The sequence below is a fragment of the Rattus rattus genome, chromosome 13, assembly GCF_011064425.1.
Source record: "Rattus rattus isolate New Zealand chromosome 13, Rrattus_CSIRO_v1, whole genome shotgun sequence".
Taxonomy (NCBI): Eukaryota; Metazoa; Chordata; class Mammalia; order Rodentia; family Muridae; genus Rattus; species Rattus rattus.
The window spans coordinates 68,826,573-68,854,285 of NC_046166.1; the positions used below are offsets into that span (position 1 = coordinate 68,826,573).

The 27,713-nt window shown below is 52.6% G+C and overlaps 1 protein-coding gene across 2 annotated transcripts in view; it reads right to left on the reverse strand.

Annotated features, from left to right (window-relative positions):
* Positions 1-27,713, reverse strand: part of Arhgef10 (Rho guanine nucleotide exchange factor 10) — an 89,784-nt gene that overhangs the window by 1,894 nt on the left and 60,177 nt on the right. For both annotated transcript variants that reach the window (XM_032918949.1, XM_032918950.1), the window contains 10 exons: positions 24,099-24,214; positions 23,555-23,682; positions 23,313-23,413; positions 22,080-22,201; positions 21,249-21,335; positions 19,820-20,046; positions 18,990-19,147; positions 15,175-15,317; positions 7,635-7,809; positions 1,754-1,876 (listed from right to left, as the gene is read on the reverse strand). In XM_032918949.1, the coding sequence (XP_032774840.1) occupies positions 1,754-1,876; positions 7,635-7,809; positions 15,175-15,317; positions 18,990-19,147; positions 19,820-20,046; positions 21,249-21,335; positions 22,080-22,201; positions 23,313-23,413; positions 23,555-23,682; positions 24,099-24,214 (1,380 nt within the window). The remainder of the gene's footprint in view (positions 1-1,753; positions 1,877-7,634; positions 7,810-15,174; positions 15,318-18,989; positions 19,148-19,819; positions 20,047-21,248; positions 21,336-22,079; positions 22,202-23,312; positions 23,414-23,554; positions 23,683-24,098; positions 24,215-27,713) is intronic.

The following is a 27,713-nucleotide window of genomic DNA, read 5'->3' on the forward strand; positions in this document are numbered from 1 at the left end:
ACCGGGCAGCTCACAACTGCCTCAAACTACAAACCCAGGGAACCTTGTGCTCTCATCTGGACTCTGTGTGCACACTGCACTCATATGGCATACACATACACACACACACACACACACACACATTCACACACAGAATACATACATATATACATACATATACAACATACACACATACACACACATGCATACAAACACACACATATATACATACATATACAACATACACACACGTACACACACATACAGAATACATACATATATACATACATATACAACATACACACATACACACACACACACACACACAATACACACATACATACATATATACATACATATACAACATACAAATACATACATACATACACATATACACACACACAACACACACACACACACACACACACACACACACACACACACACGAGTGGTACTCCAAAGTTCAGTTCACATTTTCTCATACTCACACCCCTAAAATAACAGAATAAAAAGATTTTAGCTTTGGGCATGAAACACTTCCTCACTTGCTCTGTGCAAATGCACTTTATTTCCCTGAGCCTTAAGAAGTCAAACACTGAGGTTTTCCAGTGTTAGGAACTCAATGTCTACACTACCAGAAGCTCCTGGCAGTTTCTACTGCAAAAGTTTCTGGAGCATACAAAAAAAAAAAAAAAAAAAAAAACAAAAAAAAAAAAAACCAAACCAAACCAAACCAAAACAAAAACAAAAAACCCCAAAAGCCAACCAAACAATCCCCCCCCACAATTCCATAGTTGTTTACTAAAATCAGAACTTCAGTGGTGTGGCCCACTGTCGGGGACACCTCGTGGGCTCCTGGCCACTGACAGGAGACCTGCCTTCCTATGTCACTGATCTCTGCCATGTTCTGGGGGTGCAAATTCATGTGAGGCTCAACTTGGAGAAAAAAGCTGAAGGGAGGATTGGAGGAGGGAGAAGTGAATTGAGAAGGCTGGCTGGGGTCTCAGACGGACAAACGATGCCCCAGTTTCTCTGCTGGGCGGCAGACGCGTGGCCACCATGCTATCCCATTACAACTGAAACAGAAAACACCCTGTGATTAAAACTTTACCTCCTAGCAAAACTGAAACCTTTAAAATGAGTGAGTGTGCTGGGGCCGTAGCTGGGTACCAGGTGTGAATACCTATCACACTCAAAATGAAAGACGGGGTGAGGGAGGAAGGGAGGGGGGCTACAGCAGCTCTCAGCCATGTTCTCTTCAACCAAGACAACCACTTCCTAAGCATTTCCTCCCTCTCATTTGAACATTCAAGCTGTGCTCTCAGCCATGTTCTTTTCAACTAAGACAACCACTTCCTAAACATTTCCTCTCCTCTCATTTGAATATTCAAGCTGTCCCTTCCAGGCTACTGAAGTCTTCCCATCCTGGACGGGGCTTGCCTGAGTAGCGTCCTGAAGTAGAAACCCCCAGACCCATGATGTTGGGGAGGGGTACACACCCAGCCTCCTCCTCACACCCAGGAAGAAGGGCTCCATTTCCCCTGAGCAAATGCTATGTTCTGATGGAAACTCATGGGCAGTAGAGTGTTCAGGATCGGTTCTCCTCGGGACTACTGATGACAACGACGAGGAGAGCAGAAGTATACGGAGAGCATGCAAATGGAGCAAGCCAAGCATCTCTTTTAAGCATGCTACAGTTCTCTAAAGATGACAGGACAGCCAGCCAGATGCCGAGACGCTCTGAGGAGAGGCAGGAGCTGCTGTGTCCACTTACCTGTCACTTTGGGGATACCCTGAAGCCGAGGGACTGGCAGGGCCACTACAACACCCAGGCTGGTACCAACCATGAGCAGGCCGTGGCAGACGAGCAGGCTGGTCACAGACAGACGCTGGTGCCCTGGGTGAGAGAGAGAGAAGTGTCCCATGCCCTGCTCCTTGTGCAGGTGGCATTGCTGGGTGGGAAGGAGGGGGTGGGTGTGGAGCTGGGAAATGTTCTGGACATCAAGGGCAGCCTCCCAAGTCTCCTAAACCTTGTTGCAGGAAGGGCCGTTAAGATGTTCACGCCTGTGCCCTGAGCCTTCCTCCACCAGAAGAGAAAGACAAAGTCCTGAGGGGTCCCCTCAGTGCGCCTCACCAGCACAGCAGCAAGCACACAGTCAGGTCTCCAGTCTGTATTCCGACCATTGTCAGGAGTGAACCAACCCAGAGCTACTGAAGTCATCTGCTTCCACACGGCTGCACAGAGCCTCATTGCCCTCCCGCTTCTGTGTGTGTGTGTGTGTGTGTGTGTGTGTGTGTGTGTGTGTGTGTGTGTGTGTGTGTGTGTGTGTGTGTGTACACTGACAACGCGGCACTGTCTGGGGGGCTTCCAGACTTTCAGTTCAAGTGTACCCCACAATCAAGGTGCTGGTGATGGTAGGAGCCCATGGAGTCTGAGAAGTCTCTGTAGCCTGCTCTGTAGCCAGGAAACTGACCAGGCCAGCGGGGCGGGAGGGGGCGGGGGAGGCGCTGGGAGGAGTGAGAGCCACTGCCTGGTGTGTGTGGAGGGGATCTCCTGTCTCTCAGGCTTCAGAGTATCAGGGAGCTTGCAAGGGACTCTGCGTCCATGGAAAGTGACACTGGGCTGAAAGAGTCTTAAGATTGGTCCTGGCATTCGGCCCAAAGCCGACCGGCGCGGAGGGAGGCACAGAGTTTGCTCACGGAGCGCCCTTTGACTCTTGTTTTCTGAGGAACAAAGGTTATTTTTGCTATATCTGCCTCTGACGCAAAGTTCACGCTAAGGACAAGCAAACACTGGGGCCAAAGCGGACTGTATGCCTTCAGAGGCCACTTTTATGAAATGCTCAGACTCTGAAACAGATGTCTTGAAAATAAAAGGCATTATTTTTTCTTTGTTTACTTCCAAACATGGATCTGTACAATTTCTCAGAAGCTAACGGTATGATTCTAGAAGTCTGTCTATCTGTGATGGACCTCCTTAGGGGTGCATCCCAGTTGACCCCGTGGTTGACCCCGCAGTGGCTGGGTACTTGAGCAGCTGCTTTGGCTTTCAAAGACTGTTGAGAAACCGAGAAGTTCCAGGGGCCGATACGCGCCATTTTTCCATTATTGCTGACTGCTGTGTGGGTCCACCCAACACACAGGAGCCACTTCCTCCACCTGTTGTCCCGTGTTGGGACAGGAAGCCAGATGGGAGAATGGAAAGTTCCAGGGAGTCTGAGGGGACTTCCTTTTTAAAACACACAGATATGGGAAGCTCAGAGGATACATCTGCACCCCAAGGCCTTAGCTCTGCCCTGAGCCGGTGCCTGAGGGCCAGCCACGCCCACGGACCCAGGCTGTCAATCAACTGCAGGCGGAAGCTCCACAAATGACAGCCTGCTGTGGTGGCTCTCCCTGACTCCTAAAAGGGTTTTGCACTGGGAAAGAAATGTCCCTTTATTTATTCTACAAAGAAGAGTTTTTGAATTCATAGTTTTTAGAGTGTTAATCTGGGCTTTTAAAGATGCCCGTGAAACAGTTTTCCTGTAAACGATCTCACTTCAAAGACAATTAACAGGCAAACGGGGCTTCTCCTGTGTAATGCCGTCTCATTTGGTGGCTTCTAAGGTGACTTACCAGCAAAGCAAGAAGGGTGAAAGAGTCGCTAGATATTTGCATTCATCCAGAAATACATCTATATCCTTCATTCTCTGTTCTCCCACGAGGAAAGAGTGTGTGTGTGTGCGCGTGCGTGTGTGTGCGCGTGCGTGTGTGTGCGCGTGCGTGTGTATTTTTCAGAGGAATTTCACTTTACACCTACATTATCTTAAGTATAGTAAGAATCTGGGACGTGTTCCATGGCCTTTGCAAAGCCATCCCTTCTGTCAGAAGTTTCTCCAAGGAGAGTGAACAGAATGGCATGGTAGAGTCTCGCAGTGGGGTGAGACCTAGAGAGGAAGGACGGAAGCCGGGAGACAGACACCCTGCATGGATGTGGAGATAAAGGTGCCTCAGTGCGAGGCAGCAGGGCCTCACAGGAGCCCAAAACACTGACCCCACGCCCTTACCAAATGGCCTTAAGTAATAATAATAATGATAATATAGTGAATGATAACAAAAAGGAAGAAAGCAGGAGAGCCCGGGTGCTGCTATTTTTTATTTTTTCACCTGCACACACACACACACACACACACACACACACACACACACACACACACACACACACACACCCCTGCATGGAGTTCCCCATTCACGCATAACCAGGAGCGCAGGTTAACTCACAACCCCCTTATGACTAGGTTTGGCACTTGGAAAACACACAGTGGCCCTTTTTTTTAATAGAAAGCTTGGCCCTTTTACTTGGCTGCATCACTTCTGGAGGCTGTGTCCGCTCTACCAGTGTGCCCTAGCACTGCTGTCACCCCACTCTGACTGCTCTGAGTACTGGGGACAGGACAGGAAGCACCTGGGCGGCCTAGGGCCTTCCCATGCGGCAGCCACACCTGTTCCTGTGCTCTCCGAGTCCCGTGCCTGCCCAAGCTGAAGTCCTGCACAGCGTGGTTTACATCAGGAGCCCATGCTAAATGGCCTTAGAACTGAATTCCATGAGGAAGGGGAAGGCGACCTTTTGGGAACTGATTCATATGTTCCATGGGGTGGTCTCGGGACCTCTCAGAGGACAGCTCTCTGATCAAGTTCTGACGATTACAATGTCATTTTTTCTTCTCTCGAAATCTTGTTCTTTTTGGCGTTGTGTCTCTCTGCAGGGCCTAGTTGGACTTTTACAAGGACATGAAAGGACGGTTGCCTGCGCCGCTCCCACACACGCCTGCGCGTGAACTTCCTGCAGTACATCAGTGGCTCGAACACTCAGGCCGTGCTGCGGCCCGCGGTGCACACTGCTCTGAAACACTGCCTTGACTCTGTCTAAACCACAGCGTGTGCTGGAGATCAGAACAGCCCACAGGCACCCTCTGGGACGTCGGCAGCTACTGTTGGGCACGGAGACAGAACCGGGCTCTCGCTCTGGCAGGGCTCGGCGGAGTTAGTCTACCCCAGTGACCAGGCTCCACTGGAAGAGCTTGACACTGGAGGGTGTGAGCCTGACGAGGCCTCCCGAAGGTGGAGTGGAGGCCACTTAACCGACATCACAGGATGCTGCAGAGTGTGGTTCAGCCCCAGGCTCCCCAGCCCACTGTGTCTGTCTGTCCCACCCACGCACAAATAAGAAGGACAACAATGAGCTACACGAGGCAGATGAAGATCCGTGACAGAGGGTCCCCAAGGCTGTGTCCTACACGGCTTGCGGCAGTCCATCGTCCGTGGTGTGATCAAATATCTGACATCAGCAACTTAAAGGGAAGACTGACTCTGGGCCGTGCTTTCTGTGGCTCTGTGGCTATGCCTGTGGCAAGCCGGAGAAGGAAGGGGGTGTGGAGGGAAGCTGTTCATCGCATGATAGCTGGGAAAGGTCAGGAGTTGTGTGTGTGTGGCGGGGGGCATCTGTCCAAGGCATTCCTCCAGCAACACGACTCCTAACTAGACCTCATTTCCTAGTTTCCACTACCTCTCAACACCATCAAAGTATGAACCCATCGTTAGATTAGCCAGGGCCCTCATGGTCCAACCTGTCCCTTACCTTAGACCTACGGGCTTTCAAGGGGAAGTGTTATATTCAAACCATGACACTTGAGAGACTCTGACACACCCTCTGGCCGATGAAGTGCGTGAGCCTCTGGGAAATGGCCCACACCTCACAGTCCCATGAATCTGGTGGTGCCGAGGGCCAGGCTTCGATAGGGAAGGTTGAGACCAGTCAATGTCTAACCGACTGGAAACAGAGGAGGAGGCTAAGGAGCGGCCCTGGCTACAGAGTGACCGGAAAGGGACACGAGTGTGCCCTGCTGTGTGCCTCAGCTGCAGACAGAACGCTGCACGCCCAACTGGGGAGTCAGTGTTTCCCAGTCAGCACTGGCTGCCTGCCCACGCAGGAGGAGCTACACTGGTCAGTGCTGCAGGAGAGAGGAAGTGGGCAAGGGTGCTTGCACGGGCACAGCACCCTTCCGGCCTGAGTCCGTAGCAGGAATTGCCAGTGGATGTGCTTGGAAGCCGGACAGAGGAAAGCAGCACACAGGTCATTTTTAAAATTGGGTGGACATTGAGGTCATGGGAAACACTAGAGAACGCAGGGTTGGCGAGATGGAGAGCCCCAGGGTCACCTCACTGTTCACCTGATGTTCTTGCTGTTTGGTCTCACTGTTTCATGTACAAGGATTATTTTCATAAAAAAACTCAACCCTCCAAACTGCACTCACTGGCCAATACCTCCTTTCCCCCGTCTCTGCCCATGTAGAAACTGCAGGGGGATAAACACAAGGCAGCCCACCCCACCCCACCCCCACCCCCCGCCAACCCTCCCCCACCCACCCCTACCACCTCCTTCAGCCGCACACAGGGCCTGTGGCCCGGACACATTCCTGAGGTTGGTTCTCAGGATTCCAGGAACCATGGCAACCACAGCTGCCTCCCTGGAGGCCACAGGGCACCGAGTCAGGATCTGGGCCCCAGAAGCCTTTATCACAGAACAATCTAACTCCTGTCCCTTTCCATGTCAATAGAGAGTGCAGGGCATTCTCTGGCCGGACGCAGGCCTGTGCTGGCAGCTGGTGCTTCTGACATGGTTTCTGTCTCAGGGCCAGCACAGACTGCAACAGCAAACACCTGTCCGGATGGCCAGGGCTTAAATCAGTCAGGTCCAAGGAAGCCTGCTTCGGGGGCCAGCCTTGACGCTGAATCACTCTTGTTCTCTAAAAAAATATGTATTAAAGAAACCTCTATTTTCCTAACGAAATAAAATAACCTACAACATCTAAAACCGGTCGGCGGCCAGTCCCACGGGAAAGCGCGTCAGCAGCCCTAGATGCCTGTGCCTCTGGGCTCAGTGGATCGGTCCAGCGGCCACCGTTCTTGCCTCTCTGCCTCCCCACTGTTCCTCAAGGGTGGGTGCGCAGCCTTTCTGCATCACGACCCCTAAGGTATTATTATGCTTTTCCGAGGCGTCGTGGCCTGGCTTACCTATGACCCTCGTGTAAACCCTAGCCGACACAGAACACCGGGCAGTTGGCAGGCGGTTAGCTCCCCTCACCCCGACTGCTGACTTTCCAACTCAGCCCATTCCTGTGCTCGACATCCCCATCTCCCTCCCACGCTCTCTCCCTGCAGCCCGTTGGGCAGGAGCCTGTGGACAAGAGGCGGGCAAGCCCTCCGAGAGCCTCTCCCCTCTCCCTGTTCAAAGTTTCCAGCGATTCCTATTGGCCACAGGTACATTCAGGATGACTCCTTTCACCTGGTCTTGCCTCTGGCATCCCCATGTGGTCCACTGTGGCCACTAATGCAACCTTTGTTACACTCGTGCACAGGACGAATAGCGGTCTATACACATTACACACTCGTATACATGGCTCACACGCTAAGCCATGCCAGGCACTACACACAGTGGCTGTGCACCCACACACACGGGGCACATGTGAACACACTGGCTATGTGTGCATTAGCAGCCGCTGTCCCTGCCGTCCCTTGAACACCTGCTGCCCTTTCCCCTTCCTTCTGAGGTACCTGACTGCAAGCTGTGCTAGGGACCGTGACGTTGGGACCCTCCGCTCCTGGGGGAGTACCTGGCAACATGCTATGCACGGGGGCATCGATGTTGACATCCTGCAGGTGCTTCAAGGTCTCTGTGTGGAAGAGGCGAAGCGTGGACCCCGAGGTGAAGGCAATCCAAATGCCGACCCCAGCCACAGCCATGTGGGAGATGACCATCCCCTCGTCTTGGTGGGCCTCCAGCTGATTCTGGGGGAGTAGAGGAAGTAAGGTCACTCAGGGAATCCACGGGGTCCAGCCAGAGTCTACAGCAGTGCTGCAGGCCAAGACGACACACAGTAGGGCAAGGCTGAGCCACTCCCGAGGATCGTGGGGATCACCAGAGCTCAAATCCGAGACTGCAATAGCACCAGTCCCCTGCCCATAGCCACACAATAGCAGCTGTGGGCACAATGCTCCTGTGACTTCCCCAGGCAGGCAAGTCATTCACAGAACCCAGTGCTGCTTGCCTTTTATCACGGTGCCTTCACAAACTGAGATAACAACTGCAACACAACATGAAAGGGGACTGCGGGAGGGATGGCTGCCAGTTTAGAGTCAAGGAGACACAGCCCACTGAGCAGCACAGCTATGGATACCTGGGAGGAGGCTGGCCCCTCTCTCTAATCCAGGCAACGACTATGAGGCTCCCTCAGACATAACATCGTCCTAGAGCAGTTTCCCCTGAGGCCTGCCTGAAGCAAGCAGCCCTGTGGAGTCTCATTCCCCGACGGGCACCCTCAGAGCACCATTACCACACAAGGCCTTGCCGGCAAACCCCAGTTATATGGTCATGGAGACCAGAGGGGGTGTAGAGGCCAAAGCCAAGTCAAGGCACAGCGTAGCAGCACCCTAGAAAGCCAAGCAATTCACAGTCAGTATCAACCTTGGCTCTCTAAATCTGAGCAACTTAAGATGCCCCAGGGGAGGGGACGGACAGCACTGTGTCCTAAGAGAACAAGGGGGCAGAGCACGTGACCCATCAGAGGCAAGAGGCTCACCAAGGTCACGGTACCCTACACCCACACAGATGCTCCCAGGAGAGTCGGGCTCAGCTAAGGTACAGCCTGCATCAGCCGTATCTCGTTTTAATGGAAGATCCCAGGGTGGGAGTGGCTATGCTTGCACAGGGGTGGCAGAACCCAGGTTAGGAGCTCTACGGGGAGGTCTCCTGACCTCCCCTCCTCCGCCTGTTTCTTCAGGCGGCCTGATGCTGGCACACACAAACTAGACTGACTTTTGGATATTGATCTTGTAACCTCCAACCTTGCTGAATTTTATTTTATTTTTAATCTGCCAGTGTTGTTCCAGACTCCTTAGGGATGCTGTATTCAAGACTATACCTTAGCAAAATCACCTCCTCCTTCCAACCGACACCCACTCAGACCAACACCAGCATCTCAGGTAATAACACTGTGTGTGGGCAGGCGAGGAGGCGGGCCCCAGTCCTCTGCATGTGTTCACTTAGACTGTTGCTATGCCGACACACAGCTTCCTCTATGCTAGCACTGGCCTGGCCCCTGAATCCTCCCTGTGGGTTCCTGCTGAGCAGAGTCTGTTTAATGTTCACTGGCTGGCCCAGGGGACAGTTCTTCCTGGATGCCTTCACATGGGAAATGAAATACGTGGCCCACACTGCCACCCCCACAGGGGCTGTCTGCTACATTCTGGATCTCTGGCTCAAGACTGGGACACTCTTGGGATGCCAAAGAAGGCTGGCACCCACGGGTCTCAGTGCTGGCATGGTCTTCAGGGTTCTGAGATGCCCACTGGTCACCCCCACCCCTGCACAGTCAGGCATCACTGGAGGAAGAAGCGTGGATTGGAAGATCCATCTGCTTCCTGCTTAACTCTGACCATAACACACACACACACACACACACACACACACACACACACACACACACACACCAGTAGATCTCTGTGATTTAACTCAGATCACAGAGGAGGAGGCACCTTCTGCGTGAAGGTGCTTCCAGACACAAGGAATAAATGTCACCAGCCCAGGATCCTGCAACTGCTCTCTGGGTTTGGACCAGTGGGGGTCCTGGGCATGATCCAGTGCCAAGGACCAGAGAAAGAGGTAGCTCTGAGTCTCACGCCCAAGCGAGGGACATGGGGTCAGGGGAGGGTCGGACTGCTCTGTGTACTGTTCTCATGGGACAGCTAAGGTCATACCTGCTCAGCTTCCTGGTCTCTGGAAATCAGCACCGACTTCCTCATAGCAGATATTGTGCCCAGCCTCAGGCGGAGGTCAAGGCAGGGTGTTTCACCTTGTATTGCCTTGCTTTCTGTAAGCGCCCAAGGGGCCTTCTCTTCCCACCCATTACCCTGCGCTCATGTTGGGTGCAGAACTGTCTGCAGGGATAGAGGACCCTCTGCACATCCGGGGACACAAATCTTCATCAGCACTGCCCCTCGGCTGAGTTCAAGGCGGAACAGGAACTGCCCCGGGATCCTGTGGAAGCTGAGTCACAGGACTTCCAAGGAGGACTGAAGAAGCAGAACAAGAAACCGCAGCTTGTGAGGAGGCACCACCGGAGGATTAAACAGCAAGTTCCTCCTTTCTCTCCATGCCGCAGGGAAATGCAAAGACTGCACTGGGACTTAAGGACCAAGGAGCTAGCTCCAGCCATCTCCGCTGTTCCCGTCTCTGCCTGCGGACCAGGAAGCCGAGCAGCAGCCCACACTCTTCCCCTGGAGTCCTAACCGCTGAGATGAGAAATGCAGACTCCTGCTAATGTGGAGTCTTCCTGGCCCTGTCAGACCGGCTCTGCCCTCTTATCCCTCGTCCACTTGGCCCACGCTTCAGCCCGAGGACCACAGTTCCTCCTGGAGTCACATCTCACTCTGACACTCTCTGTGGTATCCCTCCTCATACCTTCCACTCTGCTTATCTTGATGGGGGTGGCGATGAGGCCCGTGGTTTGATTTTTATAGCCCTGCAGGCCAGGAAGACAGGGCTGACTCAGGGCTGACACAGCACTTGGACATTACAAGGCCAGCTCTGACCTGGGCATGGCTCTACCATGCCTGCTGAGGACTAGGCAGAAAGGAGTCACCAGGGCGCTTGACACTGTCCCATGGCTGGACACACTGCGGGGGTCTACTCTACGGTACCCGCACTTGGCAGGTGCAGAACAGTATGTTCTGGATGCTGGATGAAGGGTCACATGGCATTGGTTCAGTTCTGTGATCCTGGCCGTGGATCCCTTAAGTCTGATGCTCTGTTTGAAAACAGGAACGCAGGCCCGGGACCTGTTCCTTCTCTCCCTGCAGAACCATTTCTGAGCATGCCCCGGAGGTCACAGGGGTGCCAGGACGGATGTGTGGAGCCTGGGTCTGTGCCGCTGTGTTAATTATCACAGAAGACCTGTTAATTATCGCTGAAGACCACTGTGGCGCGGCTCTATCCCTGTCCTGGCTGTTCATCCTGTCTGTCCCTTTATCCCTCGTTCCTTCTGTCCATCCGAGTTTAGTATAAAGCAAGGAGAGCAGAGATTCTCCAGTGATGAAGACAGAGCTGTGCTCGTGGCTCTAGGAAAAACGGCTGGGGAGTTAGCATCCGAACCCCAGAAATGTCAGCCTGCTCATGGACACAGATTGCTTTAGACCTGCATCAGCTCTTTGAGACTACACACACACGCATGCACGCATGCACGCATGCACGCATGCACGCACACACACGCACGCACACACACACACACACACACACACACACACACTTAAAGGCAAGAAAGAAAGCTAAACACAGCTGGGAAAGAGAAAAGATGGCAAGGGTCTGGAGAGACTCTCAGGGAGTAAGACCGCTCTTGCAGAAGACCCATGCTTGGCTCCCAAGTTCCCATGTTAGGTAGCTCACGGGGGCCTATAACTTCAGCCGTGGAGGATCTGATGCCCTCTTCTGGCCTCTGTAAGCACTGGTACTCACGTGTATACACGCACACACGCACGCACGCATGCACATAAACACAAAAATAACATGTGGAGAATACAGTTCCTCCCTATGTGACAATCAGTATAAGAACTGCCCTCATGCCTTGTGTTGTCTGGGAGGCGTTCTGACCCGGGCTGCCAGGTTACAGACCCCAAACCCAGGACACGCTGGCCTCCGAGCCCTCACTCAGCCCCGCGCAGCTGTGAAGATGCCTCGCCCTCAGAGCTTCCCTCCTAACGGCTCTCCACCCTGCACCTCCCAAGCTCAGCCACGGGCTCAGTCTGTGCAGGAAGGCAGCCCCTCCAGCAGCAGCACCCCCATCCCAGCTGGGGGAACACAGTTGAGATCCCGGGCGGCACCCACATCTCAGCTGTGGCTGCCCACAAAACAGGAACAGCATGAATCTCATTTTCCCAGAAAAGCAGGTTTTGCTTCTCTATAAATGTGCCTAGTTATTTTGGGGCTAAAAATGGCACCGAGGGGACTGGTACACAGATTCCAATGCTCTACTCCTGAGACTCGGAAGCCTCCAGCACCGAGCCTCTCTAGAGCATGAGGCATAATGAAGGGAGCATTACCTTAGCGTGGCGGCCTTCTGGGGAAGGCTGCACAGAGCGCCCCCAGCACTGTGGTTTTAGTTTACTAGTATTAATGGCAGTAACAGTGATGAGGAGGACGATATAGGGCTGCCATTTGGGGAAAGACATCTTAAGGGAGTGTCATTGTGTCTCAGTATAAAAATGACCGCTACGCTACACTGGCTCTTGTGTGTGTGTTTTAGCACGAGTGCCACCCATGTGCCGTGCTGTATGTGGGCATTTCCCTTCACCAGCAAAGCACCCCTGACTCAGAGGCCCAGAAGAGCATCCGGTGACACGCAGCTGGGCTATTTTAGACAAAGAAACAGGCAGGTGGCAACTGCTGCTCATCGGATCGGCCCTGTGGGGCATGTCCACGCAGGTTTTGGAACTTTCTAGGAACGTGATTTCCAAAGTGATGTCACTGGTACCAGCAAGGGCTGCAACAAAATTCCAGGACTTGCTGTGGTACTGGGACTTGGTAGGTCGTGCTCTGTGCTTGAAGGACGGGTTCTTACAACAAAGGTAACTGAAGTTACCAGGAGACTACGGGGGTAGGGTGGGATGGGGTGAAGGGGTGGACGCTTGTCCAGGTTTCCTTTTGTCCCTCTGTGGCTAGCTGGCAGGATGTTGGGAACACAGAGAAGCCACTTCATGCGAGAATCAGAAAAACGGACGCAGGTGAAGCCCAGCACTTGGGCGGAGGCAGCAGGATTTTCAGTTGAGGCTCAGTCTGGGAGTGAGGGAAACTGTCTCATTGCTGTCCCAGGAAGCTTTGAACCTGCGCCTGCCCAGGAAACCTACTACCACCTGTGCCTTTGCCCGGATGGAAACATCCTGCATCACCTCCTGACACCTGAACTGCCCTATGGAGCCTGCGGGCCTGAGGCAGCGTCTGCACCTATGAGCGCCACGTCACACACACACTCTGGTTTGCGGCTCTGGCAGCGGGAGCATGGTTAGACGGGGGGGGGGGATGCTGAACACGCATGGGGCCCCGGGATCTACTCCCAGCAGGAAAACCTCCCCGGGTTCTCTGCATCACTCTCTCCTTGAGAGGACAGCACATGCCACCAATGCATGTCCTGAAACAGGTGTCGGAACAACGTCTAAAAGTGTGACGTGTGAACTCTTAGCAGAACGGCCTGAAGCCCTGCTCTGGTAAGGTGGTAAACCCCACCAAAGATGGCCTGCGAATGTTTTCTGAGGCCAGTGGTGATGGCAGTTTGACACTGAAGTCCTGGAGATTGCTGAGCGGTCGTACAAAACTACCCCACCCCCCAAAGGATGAAAACAGAAACAAACCAATGTGTCCTGAGCCTACATAGGGACGGGCTGGGTGAGAGAAGGTTTAAGACAGATGGGGTGACTGGGAATGAGCAACCAGTATAACACGTGGTATAAGATATAGCTAGAAAATACCAATGGCGCAGTGAAGGGTAAACAAACAATACATCTGTGAGCTGCAAACATACAGACTGGGACATGGGACGGGCGACCTGGACAGACCTCCTTTCTCCAGTGAGTGACAGGCCTGCGCACAGCCTGCACTCCCCTGCTTCAATGCTGTGTAGTGGGCTTGTGCTTAACTAGTCCCTCCCCTGCCCTCGCCCCCCGGCTTCCAATTACTGTACCCTTGAAATTCTGAAAAACAGAGCCTAAAAGGTCTGAGCTTACACACACTGGGAAAGAGGAACAGGCCAGTGGCACACAGAGGGTCTTAGAGAGGGGATGGCTGTGTTTGCTGCCGGAGTGGGCATGGGTCACTGATCTCTGCACCACCTCGTAAGTGGAGAGCAGTGTATATTGCGGATGGAATATCAACTCTGGTCCTCGTAACATGGGGAGGGGCGGGAAAGGGGCGTGTGTGGTGTGTGGGGGGGGTACAGAGGTGCTGCAATCGCTCTCTCTCAACTTTCGGCTCAGTTTTGCCAAGAACCTGACGTGGCTCTAAAAATAAAGTCTGTTCCCAAGACACCACCCTGCTGTGCAAGCCGCACTGTTGCCACCCAGGCTGTGGGGTGTGTGACGTATTGCCTTCCCTGCCTCTCAGGCCCTCTGGACACTTTCTACTGGGTTGCTGGCCTCTTCCTTCCTGTCTAGGAAGACCTCGTTGTATGCTAAGTCCGTTAATCCCTGGTCATATGTACAAGGAATACTTCCCCAAATCTGAAAACGAATGGTTTGGTGCCTGTGTACGAAGTATCCGATGTGAAAGTAAGGTTATGATGCTAAGTCCCAGTGTCCTTTCCAGCTATGCTAAGATCTGTGTGAGAGGCCTTCCTCCACGGCAGAGTGGTCCCCACACTAATCCTGCTGAAGGTCCCACATACAGGGAGGTTTTGGGGGTTGGGAAGGCTGGGCTGGCTTCCAGAATGGCTGGCTAGTTCTTCCTGCATGCCAGGACGAGTCCCCTGGCCCACTGGTGAGAAAGGATAGCACAGTCAAGCCCTGATTTTCTGGTGTCCCTCCAGACTACATCGAAGGCATCTTTAAAGCAATCTTTCCACGACTTAGCAGGAGTGGTGGTTTGAAGAGGAGCGGCCCACAGAGTCTTGTGTTTGAATAGTTGGCCCTGGGGAGTGGCACTATGGGGAGGTGTGGCTCTACTGGAGTTGGAATAGATGTGACTTTGTTGGAGGAAGCGAGTCACTATGGGGTGGGGCTTTGAGGCCTCAGAAGCTCAAGCCAGTTCTCTTCCTGCGGACCTCAGCCCCTTCTCCAGCCCCATGTCTGCCTGCACGCTGCCATGCTTAAGAAGCCTCTGGAACTGAGAGCCAGCCGCAGTTAGAAGATTTCCTTCTTGCTGTGGTCTTGGTGTCTCTTCACTGACTCAGAGAGCAGGTAAACACAGAGCGACTATGCCCCAGAGACGCGGTTAGGAAATGGTGAGTTGGATTTTCTAGGTAATCTTATCTTTCTAAGCAAAGCCCCCGAGTGCCCTCGTTTCCCACCCAGCCCCTGAGTGCACCACCCTTTCCTGTGGAAAGCCTAGCTGCTTCCGGGCTTCGTCCTGCCTACCGCAGGCTGCAACAGCAGGGTATGTCTGACAGCGCTCACCTCTACGGTGTGAGTCTCCACGCTGGCCATGAACACCTGCCCTCCCGAGGCTGCCCACAGCGCGCCCTCCACCAGGAGAAGGCTTCTGACTGGCAGGACACCCAACTTGATCACTTGCTGGGGTTCCGAGTTCCAGGATCCATCTAGAAAGAAAATAAGTTTAGTTTCCCCTGGGTTCAGGCAACTGTGAACGGGGACAGGCAAACGGGGCCACACGTCACTGCAAACCACAACTCAAGTACCGGCCCTGTAACACATGGAAGACACAGAAGACGGCAGGCAGGGTGGACGGCTTCCTACGGGTCTCAGCAAGGTGTGCCGTTACTTGGCACGTCTCTAGACACCTTCCCCACTAGCTCTGGGCTAAGCATCAGTTTCTCGATCTGTAAGATGGGCCAGTGCTGCCTCAAGCCTCAAGCCTCATTCCAGGAACTAAAACTGAAGTGCATACGTAAAAAGGGTCTGCCACACGGTCCCGCAGACGCCACTGTGGCCCGGTGGTAATGTGTGAACTGACTTGCTTGTGTCAGAAGGACTGTATCCAAAAATCACAGGGCAGATGCTTATGCAGTCAAAGCAAACAGTGATGTGTACAGCACCTCAAGGGGAGCGCGTCTTCACTGGAGGTGAAAATAACAAAACTAAGCCAAGGGCTCTGCTCTTCAAATGCCTCCCTTCTTCCCTGACCCCCAGGAAGCCGAAACGTATTTTAGTTTGAAAAAGTTACAGAGATCCATGATGGATTAGTTCTACCAGGACTCAAGGATGCATCGGTAGCATTGCGACCCTACAGACGGAAAGCAAGGTTTAAAGCGACTGATGGGGCTGTCTTCTAAGTATTTACCTCTCCAGTCTTCACCCTAGCCATTCATTAAGCCCCAGGAGTCTGAAGGTAATTAGATCATAAGTGTGGCTTCCCTGCTCTGTGCGTGCGTGTGTGCATGTGTGCATGTGTGCGTGCGTGAGCGCGTGTTCTCTTAGTGCAGAGGAAGCAAGGCCTCAGCTTTTTCTGTCAGACCAGGACCCCTGAGCCTCTGAGTAAAAAATCTCCGAGCAAAGGAAGCTGGGCTTGGCTGTTAGGCAGAGGTGGGCAACTGAGTGATCTCTGATTGCTGTGCGGTGCTTCCTGTTACAAAGCACCTTCGATGGGAATTCTGCCCCCGAGCCGGGGCTACCTTTCATGCAGCAGGTGCACTGGGCCCGTATATGGTTAGATACAAGTGTGCACACATACATGCATGCATGCACACAGAAATGCAGGTGTGCACACAGCCACATGCACACACACACACACACACACACACACACACACACACACACACACACACCTCCCTTCCCTCACCTGTCCTAACATTCATACAAACATCCTTCCCATGTGGTACTCACAGCCCTTCACCACACCACAGCCTGTACCTGTGAAGGAATACACTCCCGGGGCAAGCATGGCATGAGAATGCGGACGAGACAGAACCCTGCCCGAAGGCTGCCAGAAGAACTTGGTGCTGTGGATGAACGGGACGGTTCCTTTGAAACAGGAACTCCAAGATCGAAGGTGGGATAACCCACTTTGGATATTTTGCTTTGGTTAAGACTAGACTCCCAACAATTGGCCTCTGTTTTCTGGCCAATTTCTGGCTAAGCAAGCTCTCCCTTCCTTAGATACTGTGCTCTTGTCTCCCTGGGAGGGCCACGTGCAATCTGAAAGTGTGTAAATCTGGGCCAATAGGACTGCCTCCCCAGACAGCTTCTTCCTGGGTTTGTGCTGAGGCCAGAGCTGCCAGGCAGGTCACCTGCTCTATAGCCAGACTTTGTACATAAGCTAACAATACTGATAGTTCCATGGCCTCACAAACTCAAAGTTTCCCATCAAGTCCCAGGTTTCCAAGCCCCACTCCAAAGCAACTGTCCACTCTGTCTGGGAAGCCCACAGTCTCCGACCAAGAACAGACCTACGACAGGCTCTGTAAAGATGCCCCGCCCACCTTAGGCTCTACCACCCAGGCCGACCCACAGTGCTCAGGGGGCTAAAGACACATCAGGAAGGCTGGGACTACGGAGACGCTGTGCGCCATGATGCATCCTATATAACACAGTACAGGGCTGGGCTGGTCAGACTGCACAGAGATGGGGATTAATCCTTTAAGAGATGAACACACACGGAATGAAGAAAACCAGATGGCCAAGGGGGAAGGATCAAGGATACCCAACTGGAAATCTGAAAGACAGGGCATCATGGACAGGGGAGCATAAACCAGAGTAATGGCAATGGAGAAGTAAGACAAAAAAAAAAAAAAAAAACTTAAAAAACAAAAATCCCAACCAAGATTATACAAAATTCCCTGAGCGTGTGCTGTCTCTAAGGGTAAGCAAAGAAAACAAAATGGGGTGAAACCAAAATATCACAAAAATCCGATGGAACAGGAAGGGGACTAGTGGATTTTAAATGGAAGAAAGGGTTGGGGACATGACTATGGGGCCAGGCTTCTGCTCTATTTGCAAGCACAGGGCTCAGTTCAGTCTCTGATCCATTCAAGATGATGAAGTAAGTCAAGGTGAAATGGAATTGTGTTCTAAGTCACTATGTAAGTTTTGATAGCATACTTTTAATCTAACTTAGGCAAACTGCACCAAGAGTTGTTTAAAAGCTCACATACACCCATAGTAAACTGGATGTCACCTTCTGAAATCTTGAAGACCTGTTACAATCCCCCAGAACCACCTCCCTGCCAACTTTCAAATAAATAATCAATATCCCCACGCAATGTGGGATCAAAGAGAGGCCGGGAGAACACAAGGTGCAGAGTCAGACAGCAAGGCCCAGCAATGGTGGGCAAAAGGGGTCCCCAGATAGTATTTGTCCTTGACAGTGCTCCGTAGGGTGGCAAGGAAGTCACTGGCCATTTTGAAAGCTCACTAACAAATATTCAGAAAGCACTGGGGCCAGAAACCCCACATCTTATTTTGGAGACAATGGCAATGAGACTCCCCCCTTGGGACATGTAGGGGTTCAGTAGGGTGGCTTTGGAGGTGCATGCATACGGCCTGGGGCCAGTTCTGGGGAGCTCTGGGGACAGGTGTGTAAGGCTATGGGGTCAACCTGGGCATCTGGTGAGCATGCCTGTCACGCTGTGCAGCGGCAAGGACGTCCCTGGAAAGGCATTTCCTTGAGGCAGCAGCTGAAGCCTGTGACAAGAGCCGACAAGAGCAACAGTGTCCCACCCACAACAAGATGGGTTCCCAAAGTCTGAAGGACAGTGTGGGGCTGCTTTGCCCTCTCATCTGCTGGGAGAGCCACAGAGGGGCCAGACAGGCAGGGAGGCAGGAGGGGGCTCTGGAGGAGAGATGTGACCTGGGCAGGACTCTTCTGTCTCCATCAGAGCCCTCCGGGATGACTAGCTGAGTACCGCCATGCTGTAGGAGGGCTGGAGGGTGAGGGGCACACACGAGAGCCGAGAGCCTCTGAGGTGGTAAGGGCTGGGCTCGGTGTTTGAGACTGTGAGGGCGCCACGTGGAAAGATCACCGATGGAGAAGCCATCCCTGGGGGACTGTCATACCCCCACGTAAAAGGCTTGAGTGATGGAGGAAAGCCCTGGAGAACGTGGGAGATTTAGTGTGCCCAACAGCACCGGGTGGGGCCCTGAGGCTGCTCTGGGTTAACCCGAGTCACCGTGGAACAGGAGGAAGCCCCTGGAAACCAACTTTAGAAAAAGGTCCCATGGGCCCCTCAGTGCCTTTTCGGAAAGGAGCGAGTCACACGGGTTTGGAAACGGGGGTGACAGCCCCCATCCCCCATGAGCCGAGCGTGGGTGGTTACCTGGAGCCTTGGTGTAGCTGGCTACAGACCCATTGACCAGGCCTGCGTACAGGCCGTGCGGGGAGCAGGCCAAGCTCATGACTGTGGACTTGTCGGGCGTGTAGAAGTGCTGGAGCCTCACCTTCTTGCAGCCCTGACTGCTTTTGTAAATGGAAATGCTGCAAACGGAGGGGCACGCGTTAACGGGCCTGCTGCGCCCGAGAGAGGACCCCGGGAGAGGACCCCGGGAGAGGACCCCGGGAGAGGACCCCGGGAGAGGACCCCGGGAGAGGACCCCGGGAGAGGACCCCGGGAGAGGACCTTGAGAGAGGACCCGGCGCCGGTCGGCATCAGCGAGTGGCACAGGTCCTCCTCACCTCCCTCCCTCCTTCCCCAACCCTCGCTAACACACACTGGACCACGTTAAAAAAAAAAAAAAAAGCCCACGACCATTATGGTTACATTCTTAGGGCTTAAAGTGAGAGCTCACGGTCATAATTCATTCTTTTCCTATAAATTTTAGAATGTTAGTTTTAACTTTTTTTCCATTAAGTGGAGTTAAAGTTCCGCATGATTGTAAGATACTGTTGCTTTATTCCAAAATGGAACAAGAGTTGTCTTTTTAAAGAAGAATTAACAGAAACTGGGGCAAGCAGTAGGGAGCTTTTCCCTTAAAAAACAACAACAACAACGAAAAACAAAAACAAAAAAACCATAAACAAAATACTATCAGATCTCTTATGAGACTGATTATCACAGGCCTGGTCTCCCCCTTGCACCTCGCCCTCCCCAGCGTGGAGGTGACGTGTCTTGCACCGAGGACAGTCACTAAAACGGTGTGTGTTCTCTACCTTCCCTCCTCTGTGCCCAGGCAGATGGTGGGCACGTGGGGTGCTCTCGAGGCTGTGGCCTCTGGGTCCTTGGCGTCAGCGGGCTCTTGGGGCTTTGACTCCTCCGCAGGGATATAAATCATACACAGGATGCGTGACTCCACATTGAAGCACTCGATGACTTTGGGGTTGGAACTTTGGAAGGAGACAATGGCGACCTGACCCATCTGATTGCTGCAGCTTCCGATCTAAGATGGAGATGAGGGAGAGAGGGTGTGACGTCAAGCAGGTACTGATCTTCATGGGTGAGACACGCTCAGAGAAAGCAAACGGGGCGAAAGGATTCCCAAGAGAGCACATTTTCCTTTTCGACGTGTTAAATTTGGCGTTTTAAGTTTTCAGTAACACGGGCACAACTTTATTTTCAAAGCGGCAAGTACACGCATCCAACACCAGATGCTCATTCCGTACACGAGTGCAGGGCCTGGTCACACAATCACGTCATAATGTGCTGAAGAGCAAATTAGTGCCAGTGTTAAGTAAGCTGGCATCACGGGGCCTTGGCACTTGTCCTTGGTGAAAAGACAAGCCTTTCCAGAGGCAAAACCTGGAAGGAACCCAGCCCGAAGGAGGTCATTCCAGGGGCACACTGTGTGCGATCAGGGAGCACACTGTGTGCTCCTCCCTCCAAACCGGAGCGTGCTCCGTACCTTCCATGCTCTCCTGAATGCATTCCACACGACAAACAAGGGAGCCCCGCGCACCCTGCTGGAAGGAGGTCCAGCCATCGGGTCCCCCAGTCATGGGTGATTGCGAGCCTGCATGCATGTGTCTGTGTGCACCAAGCAGTGGCAGCTAGGAATCTGCAGAAGGGATCTATCACCCAGGAGCACAGCGGCTCCACTGGCCCCCAGGCAGACACTGAAAGGGCAGCCGGCCTCACTGCTCGGTTCGGGACACTATTAGTGACAGCTCTGACCGGTAGCTCTGCCTGCACAGGGTGTCAACTCAGAGCGGGGTGTGCTGAGAGGGGAAGTGGGAGGGGCCGGAGGCCAGGGACCAGGCCCAGGGACGATCTTCTGGTGTGCACTATCCAGGCGTCTGAGCATTGCCTGGAGTCTGGGTTTGGTGTAGGACAAATTCTTCCCAGCCGTGACACCAGGCTGAAAAGCCAGTGATGTGTTGGAAGGTTAGGAAAGCCAGTGTGGTGAGACACCAGCGCATGACGTGCCCAAGCCACCTCACGGCGTCTAAGTTCATTATCTTGGGCCTTTATTCCACTGTAGAAGTCTCAGATGCAAAGGGGCAGAGGCCAACATTTTAACAGCCCAGGTCCAAACCTCACTAGGAGTGCTGTTTGGAAACCTAACCTGGTAGTCTCCGCTCAGCTCCCCTCAGCCACCTGCCAGCTCTTCGTCAGTCGGCCCTAGCGCCGAGCAAAGGTGCTTACCCACAGGAAGCCACGCGCCGTGTAGGGTGACGCTGGTTGGTTTTCGTTGCTTGGGTAAGGCTCGGGGTTATAAGCTGCACATTCGATCTGCAATGGAACACAACGCCGTGGACTCAAAATGTTTCCCATCCTTGGTTGGCTGAACCATCGGCTCCAGCCCAGGGATACAAACGGCCAACTGTGTTAATTTTGCAAGAGTGAATTCCCAAGGTCCTTTAGTGGTTTTGCCTTAGAACGCCCTCAACCAGGTCAAAGCCAGCTGGACATGCCAAGTCAGCCAGGAGCACCCAGTGAGGAGCAGGGAAGCTGACGCCATGTCTGATGGCCTCCCTAACACATGAGCTGTGTGGTTTCACGGGGCAAGGGTTCCGAGGCTTCCACAGGCTTGCTCTCTTGAGCCAGGGACAGGATAGTCCCCATGAAGTCGATTAGGGGCCAGGAATGAAGGAGAGAGACAACAGCGTCAAGTTATTTCTTAAAGACTCAGTACCTTGTCAGTGGCATGGGGCCTTGGTGTCTGCCACTCCGGCAGAGAAAGAGCACACTGCTTCATGCTGAGAAAGGCATCAGAGTCCTGACCTCTATAGAGAGGGACTATTGATCGAGCTGGGGCATCACAGAGGAGGGAGATGCTGGAACTGTGGGCATGGGGCCTCCGATAACCTTAGCCAGCAGTACGCCACTCAGACAGTGGCTGGGCCTCACTGGCGGGCTCCCAGCAACCATCTCCAATACTACAAAGCATTTCCTCTTAACTAGAGTGACAGGGTCCAACACTAGCGCTCCCCAAGTAAGTCCTCTGCCAAAGCGGGCACCGCCCGGGATCCTCACCTTGAACTCTGGCTGCTTGGCCACCATCACAGACGTGTGTCCCACCAGGAGAGGGTGTGTCTCTTTCTTGGCGAGGCTGCCATCGTCGTCCACACAGAACCATCCCATGTGGTTTTCCTCCTCTGCGGGCACATTCAGAGAGAGCCGAGCTGAGCTGCTGGGGTGAATGCCCGTCATGTCCCAGCAGCTGTACCCCACCCTCCACAGCGGGTGAGCAAGAATGATTCTATCTTGGGAAGCAACACTGCCTTCCTCTCCCTAACTGGAGGTGTGGGTGGTGAGGGGACTGGGGGAGGAGACCACTCACTGCTGCAGCCTGCCAGCATGCCATGGGGCCTCACGCTCCCTGTCTGCTCCCGAACTGAACGCACCAGCGAAAAAAGCTGGGCCCACGCAGATTCATTAAAACATTCATAAACATGAAGACGTGATTTACTCCTAAAGAAAGTGGCCACCTTACCCCTGAGTGAACACAGGGGAGAGCTTAGCCTCATGTCATTTTACAAGGCGTCATCCCTTTGCTTGTAGAGGCACAACCCAGTGAATCACCCAGGAGGGGACAAAGAGCTATGTCCCTGTCCTCAGTCAGGCCAGGGGACTCCCTGTTACATATCATACCAACCTTCTGTCTACCTTATTCTAGTTTATCTGTCAATTTGCCAACCTTCCTATCATTTCTCATCTACCTACCTACCTACCTACCTACCCACCCATCCATCCATCCACTCACCCACCCACCCACCCACCTACCTAAAAAGGGAAGATGAACCAGCAAGCGGTTCTAAAGCCTCATCTAAAGCCTCATCTAAAGCCTCATCTAAGCCAAAGGAAAACCTCAGGACTGATGTTTCAAGCTGGGAGTCCTGAGTGACATGACTTGATATACTGCACTGCCTGTCATAGGAGGGGCTTAGCACAGAGGCTGAGATGCTGTGCCCTTTCCCCTCCTCGAAAACTTCCCATGCCCGGGCTTTCAGGCTCCAGACCAGGGCTACAAGAATGTCATGCCACAATAGAAGAGGCCACTGGTGTGTTCTGCAGGCCCTGAGTTGTAATACGATCTTGTAACCTAACTTTCCCACTTTAGAGCTATGCTCCCAGGCCATGGGAAGTTTTCTCTCTGCCCTGGTTTTACCCTCTCGGGTGTATGCATAGTCACATGACCTCTCTGACGCTCCTGAAACATCCCTTTCTTAACAGAGCATGCCCAGTCAGCTAAACCCTGTGTCTTACCAAGGGCCAGCTTGGCCATCTGCAGGCTGCTGACCCAGGACTCCTTGATGGCGGGGGTAAACGTATTGAACACAGCGGTGAAGAACGTGGGCCGCCCTGACCTGCCGGAAAAGAGGTACATTCCCTTTACAGACTGCCGATACCACCTACACTTAGTCTGCACAGTCTACCGAGTGATGAAGCACCGGGCCAGAAAACACATCTGACAAAGACCTCCCCGCTTTTGCTTTAAGGTTACTGACTTGTCCTGCTTTCCCGGGAGCTGTAACTGAATCCTGCAGCGGTCGGCGGCTCTGATCGCATCTTCTTTCCTCAGGATCAGCTGCTGTAAGCCAGACGTCCAGTCGTGGGCTACTGACTGGTTTAAGTTCTACAGAGGAATAACACGTTTATTGGCTTTTGTTGCCTTTGCTTTGTTTTGTGACAAGGTCTCACTGTAGCCTGGGTTGGCCCGGAACGATGTAGCCCGGGCCATCCTCCTGCCTCATGCTATCAAGGGCTGTGATTACAGGCATGAGCCAACACAATTTTCTTGAACCCAAGTTTAGAAGAAGAGAAAAAAACAGAGCTCTGGCATGGAAACCCCAGGGAGACGCCATTGTGTTCATGACTGGCTACAAACGCCCTGGGGTTGACATAATCAAAAAGCCACAAGGGCCCAAACAGCAGAAGAGCCCAGCTGGGACTGCTCCATCCTGGAGAACTGAGGGACGAAGCCGTGCTCACAGATCTGGAAGCCGGCAGGCACCTCGGCAGGCACCGTCCCATCCCGGAGGCCCTGCTTACCTGATAGCTCCCCCGGAGGTTTCCTATCAGCTGCGAGATCTGGCCGACAACATTCAGGTCGTGCAGTAGGTTCTGCAGATCCTGGTACAGCTGCCCTGGCCCCATGTAAACTTTGTCTGAGAAACGAGAAGACAGAAGGAGAGTGAGTGGCTTACCCCCTGCCTGGGGGGCACCGAAATTCATTTTAGTTTTGCTTTGCTTTCTTTTTTAAGTTGGGGAGGATCTAGAATGGGGGAAAATAGCTCCAGGCACCTGGGAGTTGTTCCTTTGCTAACTGCTTTTCTGAAGCAATTTTACACGTAGAGAATGACGCCCTCCACCTGCCTTCCACGGGGTCAGCATCTCGTCTCACAGGACTGCATACTGTGATGCTGGGGAATGGCACAGAACTCACTGCCCCGCCATATCCAAATGCTATCAGTTTCTGTTCATTGTTCTTGTCCTGGTCCAGTCCATGTCTCTGCACTCCATGAGTGTCCTAGCCTTCACCTGCACCCAGACTGGAGCAGTGTCACTGTCTGTCTTTGACGAATTCAACTCCTTTAAAAGACGCTGCTGAATTATCTTATAGATTGCCTCATACATAATTTGATTGGTGTTTTGTAACCAAGAGGGAGGGAGGGAGGGAAGAGGAGAGAGAGAGCACCATGAATGGATGAGGAGACAGATGGAAGAGAGAATTTCAGGCTATCCCCAAAGTCCTAAGTAGTTGAGGATGACCTTGAACTCACGGCCCTCTTGCCCCTACCTCTGGATGACTAAGTTCCTAAGTGTGTATCACCACGCTGTACTATGAAGCTCTGGGCATGAGACTTGGGGCCTGATGCATACTAGGATAGCACTCTGTCAACTGAGCTACATCCCAAGGCCCCTAATTTTAAGCATAATGATTATTGGTAAGAAATATCAGATGTGAAATTTAACCTCAATCAAATTTCTGATACCTGGGGGATTGCTAACACCACAGAGTTCCCTAAGGATTTTCCCAAAGTCAAACATTTAGAAAGGACTAGAAAAGGCAAACTTGGGTCAGGAGGTGACAAGTACCCTGCTGTCTGTGTGTCCATGGTCTGTTCTTACCAGCCAACCCCAGTAACCAGGCCAGCTCCAGCACTTGTGGAAGGCTTGAGGGGCTCAGGGTATGATCGCACATACAGTACCTCAGACCCCACAGACACATGAGTGCTGAGAACAGACCCTCAGCCTCCAAGTTGACTTGGAAATAACCCAACGCCATGCAGAGGCAGGAGGGATCCAAACTCAGGGATGCACTCAAAGCCTAGGCTGCAAACCAGCACGCCATTCATCCTGTCCTTCTCCCATTTCCCATATGCATAAATCACCACAGGGCCGGCCAGGGAAAGAGCTGGACTTCCGGGTCAGTAGCAGAGATTCGTTGGAGCTGAACAGAGCAGTGGGACCTTGGTGCCTGGGTCTCAGTGGGATGGCTGCCTGGCCACAGCTCTGCCTCTAAGGTCCTTGCTAAGCAGTGCCCAGCTAGGTTTCAGGCTCTGATGCCGACCTCACGATAATCCTGAGTAAGACGTCTGCAAGCTCATGTTGCACTCTGTCCTGAGAGCCACACAGCTTGCCCCAGCCTTCATTCTGTCCAAGACGTCACTGTGTCAAGGCTGAGACGCAGCTACATGCTCCCATGATAAAGACTTCGTAACTGCGTGTATCTCAGAGGCAAGCTGCCTCGCTGAGGATGAAGCACTCTGTGTAAAGACAGCATCCCACCAGTGGCTACTCAGAACGTGGATCAGATTTTACCACCGTTCATGCACACCTGAGCTAAGTGCCCCTCGGCGTCACCACAAGGGGATTAAATGGTGCTGATACGTTATTATGAAAATATCCCGGTGTTCTTAGCCTGGAACTTTGCTGGATCTCACGGCTTAGTTAATAGTACATCTTGAGGTCTCTTAAGACTTAGGATGGATCTGTTCTGTGTACTCTGTTTGTTTACCTGCTTTTAAGGGAACCACGTAACAATCAATCTTACTTACTCTGCAGTTCCTAATGTAACCAACTGTTACAACCAAGCTAAAACACAGCTTTAATCTTAAGCTATGTACTCTTCCACACTCCCTCCCAGAGGGCAATGCACATGTGTACGTGTATGTTACGGTAATAAATGCTGGACACAGCAAATAGTTGAAAGGGACCTTATGTAATCTAGACCAGACGCCGGCAGCAGCACACAGGAATTGCTTGACAACCTTTGCCTGGTGTTTGTTGCCTAGGTTAAGAGAGGGTTTGTGTGCACCAGGCAAAGTTTCCTCCCTTAAGGGCTTCTGTAAAGCATCCCTCGTTCTTTCCCCCATGGGATGCTTTCTGTGCTTTTCAATAAAAGACAGAGAAATGGACTTTTGTGAGGGACAGAGAGACAGGGACAGACAAGACAAGACAGCATTCAGGGAGGCACAAACTCATATTCTTACAACAGACAGCTGTAGGCAGACCAGAGACTGTTAGCTACAAAGAAACAGAAGACATGGGGAGAGAAACGGGAAACTCTAACGTGGGCTCACTCTCGGTTAAACTCCTCTAGGGGAAAGGGCTTTGATTTCCTTCAAGCAACACTTATGCATACGGGAGACCCTGAACTTATCACTAATGCCTTTCCCTGATGAGTGACTGTCTTAGGTGTATCTATATACATACTGACTATAGTGTTCTTTATGTTCATAAACCAAAATACTTTTATCTGGTAATTCATCTATTGCTTTCTCTGTACAAGCTTTTGAGAACAAATCGTGCACACAGGCTTGCGGTGCTGTTATAAATGCTACGTCCACTTTCTTGATCTATTAGCATCTACCTCACATCAGCTTTACAACTAGTTAGTTCACAGCCCAGGATTGGCTCCATGGTTCACAGAACAACTCCTGTCATGAAATCCCTTGCACCCCATCCTTGGCTCTGTTCACTCTGTTCTACACCACGATACTTTTGTCTTACCGTAACCCATATCCAGTTTTAGCCAAAATAGAGTATAGTTTTATTTGTACTGGTGTTCAGTTGCCGAACCCTTTGAGGATGAGTGTCCCCGCTGGTCGCAGTCACACCTTGGGCCATTGTACATGACGAAGGTCACACAGCAAAAGTCTGCACAATGAAGGCAGGTCTGTACCAGCAGTCTCTGCTCAGGACCTGCCTTGGTCACCCACCACTTTTTCTCCTTGGAGGGAAATGGACGCCAGAGGAAAAACTAGATACAGCCTCTAGCTTGAAGGGCTCCAAGGAAAGCTGGTTTGAGTAGAAACATTTTCTCTGCTTGAACATGTGGCTCGCTCACCACGGGAGTGGGAGGGAGAAATGTTTTCTTTCCAAATCCAGACACCAATGGCATATTCGCGACATGCTCGGTTTAGAAACACTCGCCAGGAAGTTGGTGTCCCTCCTGGTTTCCTCACGGCGTTCTAAGATGGGAAGTGAGGAAGCGGAGTCCCTAGGCTGCCTGGTGCAGACCGGCCTTCATTTGACCGGAGACAGGAGGATCCCAAGTGAGGCTGCTCACCTCACCTCACACACCTGGACACCTTCCCCAGAGGGGGACACAGCCCACGGCCAACCACGTCCTACCGACTCAGGGAACAGACAACGGGGCCA